General features: G+C 35.8%; 1 protein-coding gene across 1 annotated transcript; it reads left to right on the top strand.

Moving 5' to 3' along the window:
- Positions 1-7367: 7367 nt before the first annotated feature.
- On the top strand, positions 7368-8711 carry LOC114180515 (uncharacterized). Its single transcript, XM_028066828.1, has one exon. It carries the CDS (start codon positions 7368-7370, stop codon positions 8709-8711), a length of 1344 nt encoding a protein of 447 aa, XP_027922629.1.
- Positions 8712-17348: the final 8637 nt, after the last annotated feature.

Raw genomic sequence — 17348 nt, 5'->3', positions numbered from 1 at the left:
TCCTCGTGAGTCCAACAACTTAACATCTTCCCTCTTTGTTTTTTTTTACCCTTTGTTCCTAATAGAGAAAATAATGATATGATTCTAATAATCAGAAGTAATATCTCTTGTAATAATTAGAATCAACATTACTAATATGATTAATATTGTGCTCTGATTTGTTGTGATTTGATTCCCGTAATATGTTGTTATCATGACCAATTCTTTCCTTATTTTGTTCACTACAATTAAGGATAGAATTGCATTGATATTGCAATGTATGAATATAAATACACAGTCTGTCATATGAAAAGGAGATCGAAAAAGTAAAATATTTTTTACACTTTTTCATTCTTTCTCATTACTAATTTTTTTCATTGCAATTAAGGCTAGGATTGCATTGATATTGCAATGCGTGAATATAAATACACAATATCGCATATGAAAAGGAGATCGAAAAAATAAAATATTCTTTACACTTTTTCTTTTTTTCTCATTACCACCCACACACACCTCCTTAGAAGGCAAGAAAAAAGAAAAGAAGAGAAGAGAAGGTAGTTTGTAATGTCCAGGATGAGAGGGTGAGATTGATATAAAAGAAGAGATATTGAAACATGTTGAAGATTTCTTTAGTGTTTGTACGGCCGCTTGCGTCACATGACACTCATTTTAAAATTTTGTTTTTTTTTTCTTCTAAAAAATATATGAAGATCTAAAAACAAAAAATAATTTTCTTTGTTTACTCTTTGACATATATCTGGTTACTCATGTCGCATCGTAATGACATCCACATCCACTTTCAAATAAATTAAAGAAAAATGAAAAATTATGAATGATTAAAGAATTACGTAACCTTGATTCTCCATTGTATATAGAGATATGTAAGAGCGAAGATTAATCCTTGTTAGGCCCAAAAAACCAAAATATTATTTTTGTTTCTTTTGTACATTCTTTTGTTATTATTTTTGGGGAAAATAAGCGTTTTGAAAAAATCACGTCCTTTTGCACGTTTAATTAAAGATATCTTAGGACAAACGTTGTGGGGCGCTAATACCCTCCCCACGCGTAAGCGACTCTCGAACTCAAAGTCTGATTTTTTGCAGACCTTGTTATTTTTTAGTTTTTTTGTAGTTTTCTATAATAAACTATGGTGGCGACTCTAAACAATTTTTTTCCAAATTTTATTTTTGGTTTGTCGTCCCGTCGCGATTTTGATTGCGATAGATGACGACTCCACTAGAGATACAAGAGAGTCCAGCCATTTATTTGGGTGTGCAAAATTGATGTGGTTTTGCTTCATATTTTTTATTTTCCCTTTTTTTCTTTTTAGGTATGTATATTCTTGTCTCTTTTTTATATTTGGAATAGTTGTATGTGCATGTTCTTCTTTATTTTGGTATTTGGAATGATTATAGGTGGAATTTGAGTATACATTGCATTCTCCTTTCCCACATACACATTTTGTTCATTACATGAGTGAGACCCTATACCCGGGTCTAAGTTGCTTAGAATTAGAGGGGATTGTGTAGCAATGTCACGGTGGATGTACTTCCAAGTGGTCACTGTGAAAACCCCAACTAGAGTTGTTTGCTTCATTGGTACTCCCACTCCTTGTTGTTTTCCAACTGTCGTGGGAAATGCCATGAAAAGTGGGCCATAACCCTAGTGACCTTGATCTTTAGGTATTAGGGAACTACCCTTGTGAGCACATATACGTTGCCTTAGAACTTTAATCTTTAAGTGTCAAACCTTTGTTGAGACACAAAAGGGACTATTTGCGTCCTTTACCGTCACCTTTGCTTGTATATAGTAATAAATCCATCACAATTTTTATCATCACATCATTATATAAAAAGAAAGGAAAAAATGCCTCCTAAGGCATAAACATACATTTTCATTAGCATATCATGTGAATAAATGTCCAACGAGGCACAACCATGCATTGCATTCCCATTTTATGGTCATTCATGTTACCTTGTCCATAGTTTCAAACACATAGCATGCATGAGGAAATAATGAAGCATTCTTTGGTCAATTAGTGGATTGAATAAATACATAAAATTAATATTTAATATCATTTTTTTGAAGCATCAATCTAATCTACATGCATGAGATTGCTCAAATTTGCTCTTCTATTGCACTACAAACCTTGCTTTCATTTCCATGGAGGATTATCATAAAGGGGACACATACCTTAAAATGATTACATGATTACAAGAAACTCTCTGAACAAAAAAAAAAACAAAAAAAAAACAAAAGAAAAATCAGCTAGACTAAAAACTCTGAAGAACATTCTAGGCAAAAATAAGACAAAACAAGTGAGAAAAAAACAGAAAAAAACAAGGGGCATCCTGTCATAGGAAATAAATTGTTTTCCTGTGAATTATTTTTTTTTTTTGAGAAAAATCATGATTTGAAATGATGTGTATCCATGTTTCTTTATAAAAAAAATAATAATTATCCTTTGCTATCCAATTTGAGCCTTAAAAAAAATCTTTCAAATTACACTAAATAGGGGTCACCCTCACACTAAGGGTTGACATAATGTTTGCCTTTGTTTTATCCAACTGGTAGTTCACTACAAAAAAAGTTGTTAATTACGGCGATTATTTGGGGTATAAAATGGCGGTTTGGACTGTCATATTTTGCGCATATGGCGGGTTCGGATACCGCCATATATTCTGCTGCCACAATGAATAATATGGCGGTCTTGGACGAAACGCCATAACACACGCCATTAAATGTACTATGCAAATAATGGCAGTTCTAACTGCCGTATTTTGTGCTCAAATAATGGTAGTTAAAACTATCCTAATTTGTTTATTTTAAAAGAAATCTAATGCGAAATACAATAGTTAGAAATGTCATTATTTGCACTATACTGACACATTATACGATGTTTCAACTGTCATAATTTGAATGTGAATTTTTTAAATCAATTTTTATTTAATCTTCTTTCCATAAATATTTAACACGTTTTCCATTATTATTTAACCTGTTATGCTTAAAATTAAGAAAAGTATAAAAAACACAGACAACATTTTGATCATTAATATTTTCATTCATAATTCATATTAAAACAAGTCGATACTATGAAACAACATCTAAAAGATTGCATATAGGTTTGCATATTGGAAACAAAAAAAAAGATCTTATACATAATACATTTTACTAAATTTCTATAGCTATGTTCCTAACTACTCTTTTCTGCCTCGCTTGATCTTCTTATGCCAATTGGTGATAGAGCACCACTTCCAACATCAAGTACTTGCAATAGAAAAAAAAAAGACTTTTAAGTTATTCAAATTTACATGTGTATTATAATAAACTTATGTAATTTGTTAAACAAACTATTAAAGTTTACTTGATTAACTGAGGGATGTACCAAACCAGTAGCCATAGCTGCAAAATGCTCAAGAACGTCATCTCTAGAAGCAATGTAGGCAACCAATGTTTGCATTTGGTTTTTGAGCGATATGAGCTCATTTTCCATCTTCAAAAACTTCTCATTTGTATTTGTTGATGTTGCACTACATGAAGCAAAATTCATACCATTTAACCTTGTAGTGGATTACTTAAATGCAAGAGTGGGACAAGCACCATGTGACAATCCTCTGACCCGACTGGATGCTCCTTACCAATTGGACAATTGTGTTTGATTATTGTTTCAAAGAGGAAGCATGACATCATCCTTTCTCGAAGTGATAAAATTGTCACATACGTGCGTTAGTTAGTATCATCATTTTAATCCACTTAAAGACAAATTTGACTATTTTAAATTTTAGAAAGTAGCTTAGATTATAAATCTTTAAGGAAGACCTATGAGCTAACACACACATAACTTAGGAGGACCAACGTGAGGGTTTGTTCTATAACAATATAAATTTAAAATTATAATGGATTAAAATAAGCAGGCACTTAACGAAAGTTAAATCAAACACTTACATGATAGTGCATGGTTGATTGCTCTGCTGACTTTTAAGGAAGACAATTAAGTGTTGTAATATATCTACAAAGAAATATAACAACTTATAGGTATAGATAACACAAGATCCCAATTGAAACCAATGATAAAAGGAAATATTTATTATTGGTTTGACAAATAAATAATAGATTGAAGGATTAAATATCCCCAAGCGGCTGAAATTTGATAGATTACTCACAACATTTATAAAACAGAGTCAATAGTAACTTGAAGAAACGAATAATCAATCAAATCTAACCTAATTAGCATAAATCATGACTATAACAAACCAATGTACTTATACAAAGATTCTAAACATATACATAACTACCACCCACAGTAGTCAAACAATACTGAAGTAACATATCATTATTATCCTTTATTAGCCTCCACACTCTAAAAGAATTTACAAAAAAAAATGTACATATGTTTATTACCTTTATTTCTTAGATATTAGTGGCATCATTTGCTAAATATTGTAAGATCCGCGAAAATTAATTAATTAAATAAATAATTAATTAATAAATGCGGGTGAGTTGTGCATTTATGACATTAATTTCTGTTATGTGTGACGTGGAAAAGTACTAGCTTAAGTGATTCAGAGTACTTGGTTTGTGTGAGAGGACTTGGGTTTGAGTCCTATGTATGCCAATTATGTGTATTTTGTTATTAATGTTTTAATAATATGTTGGGCCACACTTAGTATGAGATAATGCTTGAATTGTATGTGTTACCAAGGAACAAGGGTTGGCCTGATGGTTTAGAGTTGATTTAACTTTGGCATGGTGTGGGTTCGAACTTGGGTGGACTCAAATTTAACCTTCTTTTTGCTAAAAGGTTGTGTGGCTGAATATGAATAGATGAGAAAGACCTTAGCGGGTAGCTAAAAGGGGCTGAAAAACCATTAAGTGATGGGCCTTGAATAGAAATAAAAGTTAATTCCCGTTTTTTTTTAATTAACCAATTAGTAAGACCTATAAAAGGCAAAATTTGAGAGGAGAATAGGGTTTTGGAAGGCTGTTTTCTGAGAAGCTTAGAAGGAGTGCGAAAATTGAGAGTGAATAGTGAGGTCTGAAGCGATTGAGAGCCATTTGGGAGAGAAGCGAAGAAAGGGCATTGGTGTTCCAGGAAAGGTTCCCAAAAATCAAGTTTTAAGCGAGGAAATTCCAGGTTAGGGGAGCTGAGCCGAATTTCCATGTTTATATTGATGTTGGTATGATCAATGATGGAATTGTGTCCTGAATTTCGTGTTATACCTGTGGGAATTAGGGGTTATGGGTTTTGGTATTGTTTTATTGAACTTTGGCCAAAAAGCATGAAAATAATAGGGTATGCACTGTCTATTCTGTGGTTATGCATGTTTGGGGCTGCTGGGGGGTCTGTTTCAGTGTTCAATTACGTGCGCATGATTAATGGGACTGTGATGATTGCAATGGTATGAATTTGGAGTGTATTTTGGGTGAACTTGTTGCTGTTGTGTGCGTGAATCAGCGTCAAAACCTGCAATACTCGCTTAGGCGAGTCAGGCTCGCTTAGGCGAGATATGCAGGGACGCGAATCCTCAATCTGCTCGTGGCCATCACTCGGGCGGAGAGTTTTGGGTTTTGGGCGAGGACTCATCTCGCTTAGGCGAGTGAGACTCGCCAAAGCGAGAAATCATATGAGATTATGTGTTTTGTTGGACAACTCGCGTAGGCGAGGGTGATTGTTGTTTTGAGCGGGAGTACATCTCGCCCAGGCGAGACCCTCTCGCCTAAGCGAGATCGTGAGGGAAGGTTTGTGGTTTTGAGGGTCTCGTCGCCTAGACGAGGCACTTTTATCCTGTGCGAACGAGAGTCTCGCCCAAGCGAGCATGAGCTCGCTTAAGCAAGAATACGTAGGTTGCAATGGTTCTGGAGACTTGCACAGATTGAGGGCCTAGCTATAAGAGGTGTGATTTAATGGTTAAACAAAGGCTCTAATTTAAGCAAGGGTGAAGAGGTACGTTTAAGGAAGATGTACCTGTTGTGTTTATAAGACGAGATGAAACTTGTGAGAGGTGTTCTATATGGCTTTTAGAATATCTTATTGGTGGGTTTGCTGGTGTTCCATGGGTTGTGGCCCGGAACATATCCTTGAGTTGTGGCTCGGGATAGGGGTTAAGCACGTGGCATTCTATAGGTTATGGCCCGGAATGACTTCTCTCGAGTTGTGACTCGAGATAGCGGATGACACGAGGAACTTTGAGTGGTGGCTCGGGTTGGCGAGTGTGCCGGTGTGAGTGTGCTGGTTGTGGCCAGTACGGATGGGTCCAATGGATTGCACTCCTCAGTGGTTGCTGACGAGTTTGGTAGTCTTGGGACGTTACGGACTATGTTCGTATTTGGGAACTCCACCTGGCATTACGGTGTGTGATCCGTAGCATGATTTCCGCACGTGCTCTATCGGTTGTGGCCGATAGGTTTGGCAGCAAGACACCTTGAGATACTTACTAGAAGATGTAGAACCCTGTTAACATGGTTGTGGCCATGTGAAAGAAATGGAACGAGGTTCCCTGATGTACTTAATATACATGGTGGCGGCCATGTGGGGGAAATTAACGTGACTTCCATTTAGGTGCATCGGTGTACATGGTGGTGGCCATGTGATGGAAATAGAGTAAGACTTTGTGGGGAAAATAAAGAATACTCAATATGGTGGTGACCATGCAGTATAAAGAAAGAATTGGTGTTGTTGTTATATTATTTGTATTGGTTAAACATGTATATGTATATTGATATATATTCTTGTATGTTTTAACTGTTAGCTCACCCTATATGCTTGTGGTTGGCGATGATCGTGTACGCGGTACATGTGAGCAGGTGAGGCTTAGCTACGGAGAGGGGATAGCTTGGGGATTTTATTTTATGATTTTGAATCAGTTGTAAACATTTATGTTCTTGGACTTTTTATTTCATAATTGACGAACACTTGTCTAAATTTTCATTATCGATATATGAAATAAAGACTTAAATTTCCTGCGTTTTGGGAAATGAGGTATTATTAAATGCAACATTATTATCTACTTTTTAAAGAATAAATGATGCTGATGTATAATTACTTATCTATTTTATTAAATTCGTAATATTCGGACGGGATGTTACATTTGGTATCAGAGCTTTGTTTTCAAAATGATCTTTGGGGTCTATGGGGAGTGAGCTTACCGTGTGTGTTATTGTGAGATCATTTTGATCATTGTTTGTTATCTGACTTTTAGTATGAAGTCTTAACCAAGCTGTTTGATGTGAACAGTTACATGTGGCATGCTCAAGCTATGGAAAATAGGAGGAGGAGGAATAATGTTGGGGCTGATGAGATCGCGCAGGCGATACATCGGATGGTAGATGCGATGCAGCCCATTGTAGCGCAACCTTGAGCCGTGGTAGCACCCCCACGTCCGGTGTCGATGGAGGACTTTATGAGACATAAGCCCTCCAAGTTTGCGAGCAAATCCTCTCCAGATGAAGCCGATGCTTGGCTTAAAGAGTGTGAGAAAATCTGTCGGGTGATTGATTGTACAGATGATCAGAGGCTTTCATTTGTCTCTTTCCTGCTGGTAGCTGACGCAGAGTACTGGTGGACAGGCATGCAGCAACTCATACAGACCCGGGGGGAGGAGGTTACATGGACTTCCTTCAGAGAGAGATTTCTGGAGAAATATTTTCCAGTTAGTGCCAGGCATGAGAGGGAGGCAGAATTCCTCACATTCCAGCAGGGGAACCTGACTGTGCAGGCATACACAGACAGGTTCGAGTATTTGGCCAGGTTCTACACACCTACTGTTACCGAGGACTGGAGATGCCGAAAATATAAGGACGGGTTGAAACACGAGTTGCACCGCTTTATTGTACCTCTCCGGATCAGGGAGTTCCCAGTTTTGGTGGAGCAGGCCAAGGCTGTAGAGCAGCTGGAGATAGGGCCCAACAAAGGGGCTCGACCACAGAAGACTACCTCGGATTCACGGCAGCAGAAGAAGCCGTATGATAGGCCACAAAGATCGGCTAAGAAACTACAGTGCTACAACTGTGGTGGGGAGCATTATCGGAGGGAATTTCCAAAACCCTCAGGCAGTTCCAACGGTGGTGGTGGTGGTAGTGGTAGCACTGACAAGTGCTACCTTTGTGATCAGATGGGCCATTTTGCACGACACTGCCCGAATAAGAAACCAACTGGAGGTGCACCAGCGAAGAAACCAGTAGGGGATCGACCTAGAGCCCCTGGTCATGTTTTTGCCTTGACGACTACCGAGGCCGCCCAGTCAGGTAACCTCGTGCAGACTACTTGTTTGTTATTTGACCATGAGGTTGTTGTGTTGTATGACTCAGGAGCTACCCATTCATTCGTATCCAATGAATGCATGAGGAGGCTCGATCTAGTAATGCGAGAGCTGGCGTGCGAATTAATTGTTGCGACACCAACGTCGGGAGAGGTATCCACCACGTCTGTCTGTGTGGGATGCCCTATAGAGGTGGCAGGCCGCAGGTTCAAGGTGAATCTCATTTGCTTACCAATGGAAGGGTTAGATGTGATTCTGGGTATGGATTGGTTGGCCAGCAACCATGTGGTGATTGATTGCGGGCAACGCAGGGTGGTGTTTCCAGATGCAGAAGGACTGGAATTGATATCATCCAACCAAGCAGAGAAGGAGATTGAATCGGGGGCTACATGTTTTATGATAGTAGCTCAGACGGAGAAGAAGAGTACTGCCAAGAAGATTAGTCTGATTCCTGTGGTGGATGAATACGCGTAGGGATGGCAACGGGTCGGGTCGGGCACGGATAGTATGATATCCGTACCCGACCCGCTAAAAAAAAATCCGCCCGTTACCCGCCCGTTTACCCGCCGGGTATCCGCTTAAAAAATACCCGCGGATATTTTTAAAACCCGCGGGTACCCGTGGATACCCGATACCCGCAAATATTTAAAAAAATATGTATTTTATAATTTTTTTAATATAAGATTATAAAAATAAAATATAAATTAAATTAAATTATAATTATAATTAAATTTGACATAATAAAATATACTGTTACTTCTAATTTTAATTAAATTTAACTTAATAAAATATAAATTAAATTTTAATTTTAATTTTTTGCGGGTAACGGGTACCCGCGGGTACAGATAGTATGATACCCGTACCCGACCCGTTTATAACCGGGTATTAAAATACCCGCTACCCGCTACCCGCGGGTAATAAATACCCGCGGGTAGTAACTATCCGTCGCGGATTTTATCCGCGAATATCTGCGAGCACGAGTATTTTTGCCATCCCTAAATACGCGGATGTCTTCCCTGACGAAATCCCTGAGTTGCCACCAAGCAGGGATGTGGATTTCACCATTGATCTCATCCCTGGGGCTGACCCAGTATCTATGGCACCATATCGGATGACACCAGCTGAGTTGGCAGAGTTGAAGAAGCAGATTAAGGATCTGCTTGAGAAGTACTTTATCCGGCCGAGTGCATCGCCATGGGGGCGCCGGTAATCCTTCTGGCATGGTTGATTGCTCTGCTGACTTTTAAGGAAGACAATTAAGTGTTGTAATATATCTACAAAGAAATATAACAACTTATAGGTATAGATAACACAAGATCCCAATTGAAACCAGTGATAAAAGGAAATATTTATTATTGGTCTGACAAATAAATAATAGATTGAAGGATTAAATATCCCCAAGCAGAAATTTGATAGATTACTCACAACATTTATAAAACAGAGTCAATAATAACTTGAAGAAACGAATAATCAATCAAATCTAACCTAATTAGCATAAATCATGACTATAACAAACCAACGTACTTATACAAAGATTCTAAACATATACATAACTACCATCCATAGTAGTCAAACAATACTGAAGTAGCATATCATTATTATCCTTTATTAGCCTCCACACTCTAAAAGAATTTACAAAAAAAGTGTACATATGTTTATTACCTTTATTTCTTAGATATTAGCGGCATCATTTGCTAAATATCATGTCCAATGGCATAATTGTAACCAAATTCAGCAAGGTAAACCAAAAGTTATGAAAGAGTTACATAACTAATAATTGCATTACGTATTCATCATTTCATGGTTCTCATCATTTCATGGTTCTGTAGAAATCTTTCCTTATTTTTTTTATAGATAAGTTTAATAAAGTGTAAATTTTAATTTATAATACTCGTGGAATTAACTTTTATAAATAACAATTAAATGAAATGGTTTTTATAAATAACAATAAAGAAATATAAATCATAAACTACTCACCTTCTCGTCTGAGTTTCTTTTTGTCGGCAGCTAAAAGCTCAGATGCGCTTTGAGTATAGAAGGTCATTCTTTCGAGGTGCTCTTTATCCACCAGATACTTACCATGAAGATATTCTTTGTCACTTGACAAATCATTTTTAGTTAACATCACCATGATATCAGTTTATCACCCTGCTAAACAAAATGTTAAAACTTAGAAACCAAACGATATTCAAAATCATCTTTTACCGGGAAAAAGTTTGACTATCAAAGAATTTCATCTCACCTTATATCATGTATTAATTTGAAAATGAAGAGTAAAAATGTTTCTTCTTTGCTTTTTATCGAGACCTGTTGCTAATCTCTAGTTTACTAGTATCTGCAAAAGATATTGTAAATATAGTTAATAAAGAGAAGAAACATAACTATGAATCAATATCCAATACTCAAAAGCAAGTATGACTTTTTCTATTTCTCCAAATTGCACGGGAATCACCACACTATGTTACAATACATATTCCATTAATTAAAATTAAGAGAAAAATCCAGAACAAAAACACAAAATTGGCAAGAATGTCGTTGAATTCGTGAGTGGAACATTTCAAGGGTTTCCTTGTCGGTGTTGATGAAAAGCATTAATATTTTCAATCTCAATCAAAAGCAATAGAGCACACTCAAATTTAATTATGGAAGAAACTCGTAACAGAGGGAAAGACCTCGTCCGTACCAGTAATGGCTTTGCCGGAAATGAGCAGATGCAGAACGATGCTTGTGGCGACTACTGGTGAATACGAAGAAGAAATGGCTTGTGGCTAAAGCAAAAGAGAAAAACCTGTTCGACGCTAGTATCATTGGAGTTGTCAAAGTCGTTGGAGCTGTGTGGCGAAGGAAGTCGCGAGGTAGTCCACTTGCAGCCACTGGTTCTACGATCTCTGACAAGGAAGACGATAACCACAACGACTAGGTGATGTGAAAACGTGGAGGTGTTGGTGGGTCACAATCGAAGTGCGAAGGAAGTCGCGACAAAGTTGAGGCATTGATGGAAAGATTGAGCAGTGACTTCTCCGATGGTAAGGTGATGTGGAAACGACGAGTGTTGGCTTCGACGAAAATGGTTGACGGAGAGCATTTTGTAATTTTAGGGTTTTGTCTTAATTTGAGAGAGAGCTTTTTCTTGTCCTCTAAACACACTATATTAAAATTCATTTTTCATTTTATAATTAAAAAATAAAAAAAATAAACAAGAGAAGTGAATAAAACAATTACTGCGAAGGGAAAGATGGCACCATGGGAAAAGATGGCCAAATGGATAATGGGAATATAATGGCGTTTCTAAATGTCATATTTTGCATACAAAATGTGACAATTACAAAACTGTCATATTATGAAGCAAATTATGGCGATTTTTTATAACCGCCATATTAAAATCGTCATATTTACCTTAATTTGTTGTAGTGGTTCACCAATACAAAAATATAAAAAAAGAAGAAGAAGAAAGAAATGATATGGTTATATTAAGAAAAAAAAAAGAGAACCAAAAGGTGAAAAACAAGAAGTCAAACAAATATTGAATGAAACATTATTCAAAGATACTCGTTTTGGAAAACCCTCACAATACTTTTTTGGGCCTTTACTATCATTTACTTTCAAACTCGAAGCCTTGGTCACGATACAAGCCTAATAAAGTCCACACAGATGAAAAAATGGTTGTTATTTTTGGAAGGTTTTAATTCAGAGGAAAATTTTGATTTGCTAATATGTTTGTTCTAAAAAATGATGGAAAAAAGATTGAAAAAGTTTGTTCAAAGATTTGTTTTTAAACATTAGGGTAGTTTATTCTTTGGTGACATGTTTTCAAAGCTTCCAAATTGGTACGAGCAATCAGACAATTAAGCTAAATTTGGGTTGTTTTCGATTCATTCTTCAGTAAACTCCATCTTTGCTCGTACATTATCCCTCGCTCTAAGCCTAAACCCTGACCAACCTTAAAATAGTCCATCTTTATCGATTCCATACCTAAATTGGGGCAACCACTTTGTTTGTAATTCATATATTCCAATCATTCATTCTAAATTGGGGCATTTATTTACATTGAAGACTGTGATCACAATAAAGACAACTTGTGAAGACCCCATCATTTTTCAATCACCTCAATTGGGAAAAGTAAAATCGCTTTTGCACTCTAAGATCATCCTAGGCTCTCACACTAGAGGCAAATTTTTGAAGTCCCCATCATTTCCTTCATACCATCAATAATTGGGGAAAGCCCAAACACATTTTGCGCTTCAAGACCAATTCAAAGTGGTGCAACTCCCTAGTTAATCTTCATCACTTCATCGAAGCCTTTTCAAGTCCTTGGAAATTTCATGTATGTCATTCAAATAGTGTTTCAAAATAAATTATTAAAAAAAGGTTCGTTAGTAAATTGATTAGACCAAAGAAATGATTTGAAAAGTAAAAAAAAATCAAAGTAGAATGATTTTATGAATTCGAAATAACAATGAATTGGGAATCAAGTCTTGCATACATGCATCATCCATCTTAAAATAAATCATTTCCACCTGTCTAATCAAAACCCTCTTCACTCATATTAATGGTTATTGAATCCTCCTTTTTTTTAGAAGAAAATTAAAAGAAAATGACATAAATTTGTCTTTATGATGTTTCCCGAATTGATGGTTCTCTTCATTGATATGAATAACCAATATACCCCAAGCCTAGTTTCCATACTAGCCCCCAAGCCTAGTTTTCATACTGGCCCTCAGCCTAGTTTCCATATTGGCTCACAAACCCAGTTTCCACACTGGCCCACAAACCTAATTTCCACACTGGCCTGCAAACCTAGTTTTCACACTAGCCCTAAAAGCTCAGTTTCCTCATTGGCTCACAAGCCTAGTTTCCACATTTGCCTACAAGCCCAGTTTTGCCTCGTCCTAAGCCTAGTTTTCTCTAGCCTCTAAGCCTAGATTCCTAAAAATGAAAAAAGCAAATAAGGGTCCAAAAAGAAAATCATAACATGTCAGACATCATCAGTGATTCATAACATGTGCATAAGCATACTCCTCCAACATTTCTTAGATTGATAAAAAAAAGAGAAAAATGAAAAATACATAAAGAATCTTTTCAATCTTTTTCATCATACCATACAACATACACACATTCACATCATGTAATTCATCATACTCAACAAAATCATTGAAAATCTTTATATGCTAATTATTTTATTTTCTCAGCTCACCCTTTCTGTTTGTGTGTGGCGATGATCGTGTAATTCGTTACACGGGAGCAGATGTTGATACAGTTGGTGCTGAGGATGTTCAGATGGCGGAGTGAGGGCTAGCATGGGATTAGAGCTAGGATTTTCTCTTATATGTATTACTTTATGTTTTTATTATAAACACAAATAATGGGAACTTGTAACACTTGACTGATTATGTTATAAGTTTTGGCGCGTGCGTTCATGAAATTAAATTTTTCCCGCGTTGGGATTTTTATCGAGATGACTATTAATGTAATTATTTCTTTTATTATTTATTTTTAAGTAATATTCCCTAGGGATGTTACACTCTACATGGTAATGATCACCGAATCCATTACATATAAACCTTATCCTCGGATTGGTCTAATCTATTTCTTAAAAAAGTAAAAAAAGAAAAGTATGGTTTTTCAGGTCGAGACCCTTCACATGGTAATGGTTGTCGAATATTTTGGATATAAACCATCTCCTTAGGATTGGTCTAATTTGTTTTTTTTTTTCAAAAAGTAAAAAAACATGGTGTGTAGGATCGAGACCCTGTACTTGGTGATGGTCACCTAGTCATTTTCTTTCAGATAAAACCCTTTCCTTTGGAATGATCAAGTTTGTCTTTAAATCTGTCTTCTTTTGAAACCCGAACAAAATTAGTGTTTCTATTTTTACTTATCTTTTACTACGATATAATAAAATCTAAGTAAATAGAGGTAGCTATCAACACTCAATTTTGTTGTTTGGGTGAATAATTTTCTTTTTCAAAAAACAAAAAAAAACCAAAAAAATAAACAAATGTTTTTTAATTAATGGTAAATTAAAAAAAGGGTGAAAAAAAAATTTACTTCAAAAACATTCAAACTTTTAGCAAAAGAAAGAAAAAGAAAAAAAGAGAGAGTTGAAAAAGAAAAGGAAAAAGGAAGGAAGAGCCCAATTTCTTTTAATTACCACACCCTTCCTCATGAGCCCAACTACTCAACCTATTTTTGTCATCCCTCTTTGTTTTACTATCCTTTGTTCCTAATAGAGAAAATAGTGATATGATTCTAATAATTAGATGTAATATTCGTTCTAATAATTAGAATCAATATTACTGATGATGATTGATATTGTGCTCTGATTTGTTATGATTTTATTCCTTTCCCGTATTGTGTTACTATTACGATTACATTGATATTGCAATGTGTGATTATAAATACACAGTTTGTCATATAAAAAGGGATCAGAAAAAAGAAAAAAAAATTCTACACTTCTTTCTTTTTTTCTCGTTACCACCCACACAAACACATCTCATCTTCATCTCTCTCTTTGGAAAAAAACAAAAAGAATCTTAAAAAAGGAGGCAAGATAAAGAAAAGAGAAAAGATAGATGTAATATACACAATGAGAAGGTAAGATTGATATATAAGAAGAGATATTGAAAAATGTGAAGGTACGTCAGTGTCAGTTTCTTTTCCTTTTGATTTATGTTTTCCAATTTTCATTATTATTATTATTTTTAATCATAAAAAATATGTTTCCCCATTTCTTTAGTGTTTGTTTGGTCGCTCGTGTCACATGACACCAACTTTTAAATAATTCAAAATACAAAAAAAACAAAATAAAAGTTTTCAAAATTATATTAAAATAAAAATCAAATATTTTTTCAAGTAGATTTTTCATAAAGAACTACGTAACCCCTGATTCTCCATTATAAATGGAGATACGTAGGAGGGAGGATTAAACTTTGTCGGGACCAAAAGATCAAAATATAATTTTTGTTTCTTCTGTACATTCTTTTATTATTTTTTTTTGGGAAAATAAACATTTAGCAAAATCACATCCTTTTGCATATTTAATTAAAGGTATTGTCTTAGGACGGGGGTTGTGTGGTGCTAATATCTTCCCTACGCGTAACCGACTTCCAAACCCAAAATCTTGTTTTCGCGGATCTTGTCTTATCTTTTCGATTTTTCCATAATTTTCCAAAATAAACTATGGTGGCAACTCCAAAATCTATTTTTTCCAAATTTAATTTTTGGTTTGTCGTTCCATCGTGATTTTGGTTGCAACATATTCTTTTCTGACTTTTTGAAAAAAACATGTTAGACTAATCTCGAGGAGAGAGTCTATGTCAAAAGGAAATAAATCAAAGACCACTTCTTTGCAGAGGGCCTTGGTGTGAAGAAATCGATGACCATTGCCTCGCAGAGGGCCTCAATATAAATAAAAACCATGACCATTGCCTTGTAGAGGGTCTTGATGTAAACCTAAGGAAATCAATGATCGTTGCCTCGTAGAGGGTCTTAATGTGAACATAAGGAAATAAATGACCATTGCCTCGTAGAGGGTCTTGATGTAAACATAAGGAAATCAATAACCATTGCCTCGTAGAGGGTCTTGACGTATAAAAGGAGAACCTGGATTTTGCTCATAAAGTGTCGACAAACACTGCGTGAATTACTAACATAGGTGCGACTTACAAAAAAAAATGTCATTGCTGACTTGTTTCAAACTTCTTTATTTCTTTATTTTTAAATTATTTTCAATGATTTTGTAAAGTGTGATGGATGACATGATGTGATGATGCATGACATGTTATGATTTTGTTTTTGAACTTATATGATGATGCATACATGAATGCGTGATGCATGGGTGTAATTTGTTTTTTTTCCTTTATTTTAATTTGAGAGCAAGGAACTAGGTTTAAAGGCTAGAAAAAACTAGGCTTGTGGCTAAACATAACTGGGTTTGGGGGCAGTGTGAAAACTAGGCTTGGGAATTAGTGTGGAAACTAGGCTTGGGGATAATGTGAAAACTAGACTTGGGGGCCAGTATGGAATTTGAGCTTTGGGACCAGTGTGAAAATTAAGCTTGCGGACTGGTGTGGAAACCGGGCTTGAGGACTAGTGAAAAAACTAGGCTTGGGGACCAGTGTGGAAAATGGGCTTGGGGACTGGTGTGGAAACCAGGCTTCAGGGCCAATGTGGAAACTGCGCCTGGGGCCAGTGTAGAAACTAGCGTTAGGGTATATTGGTCATTCATATGAATGAAGAGGACTATAAATTTAAGAAACATCATAGAAACAAATTTGTGTATTTTTTTAAAATTTTCTTCCTTCTAAAAGGAAATGATTCGATAACCATTCATATGAGTGAAGAGGATTTTGATCAGAAAGGTGAAAAATATTTTATTCAAAAAGTTAAATGACTCATGTATGCATGACTTGGTATGATGTATGAAATACCTTATGTATTAATTTTTCTTTTGCATTTTTTTTTGAAAACAAATTCGAATTGATCTCCATTTCATTATTATTTCAAATTCATGGAATCATTCTACTTTAATTTTTTTTTTTACTTTTCCAAACCATACCTTTTTTTAATGATTTCTTTTGAAACACTATTTGAATGACATGCATGAAATTACCAAGGGCTTGAAAATGCATGAATGAGGTGATGAAGATTAACTAGGAAAATTCCCCAATTTAAATTGGTCTCGGGACACAAAATGTGTTTGGTTTTCCCTAATTATTGATGGTATGAAGGAAATGATAGGGACTTTAAGAATTTGCGCCTTGTGTGAGAGCCTAGGATAGTCTTAAGGTGCAAATTAACAACCCTTTTTCTTCAGTTGGCCTCCCACCATCTAACCTTCACTTAGGTAGATAAATACAACTGCAAAATAGGGTATTCAATTGGGAAAATAGCTGCCAAACAGCTCCCAAACAGTTGTTCAATCAATTGGGAAACCAATTTCTTCAAATGATAAATATATTCAAATATGAGGGATTGGAACTCACTAGCTCATTTCACAAAGAACGCGAGAAAAATATCGAAGCCATTGTCTACCTTTCGGTGTCCACTACCCACCTCCTCTAACACCGAAGAAACATCGAAGAGAACACAAACATGAACACATCGCGTCTT

The sequence above is a fragment of the Vigna unguiculata genome, chromosome 4, assembly GCF_037176805.1.
Source record: "Vigna unguiculata cultivar grain cowpea cultivar isolate G323 ecotype 2 chromosome 4, ASM3717680v1, whole genome shotgun sequence".
Taxonomy (NCBI): domain Eukaryota; kingdom Viridiplantae; phylum Streptophyta; class Magnoliopsida; order Fabales; family Fabaceae; genus Vigna; species Vigna unguiculata.
Note: the sequence above shows the minus strand (reverse complement) of the source record. Positions and strands in the feature narration are given on the sequence as shown.

Bases quoted from the DNA above. Each gene is read 5' to 3' on its own strand.
- LOC114180515 (XM_028066828.1), top strand. From the start codon at position 7,368: ATGGAGGACTTTATGAGACATAAGCCCTCCAAGTTTGCGAGCAAATCC.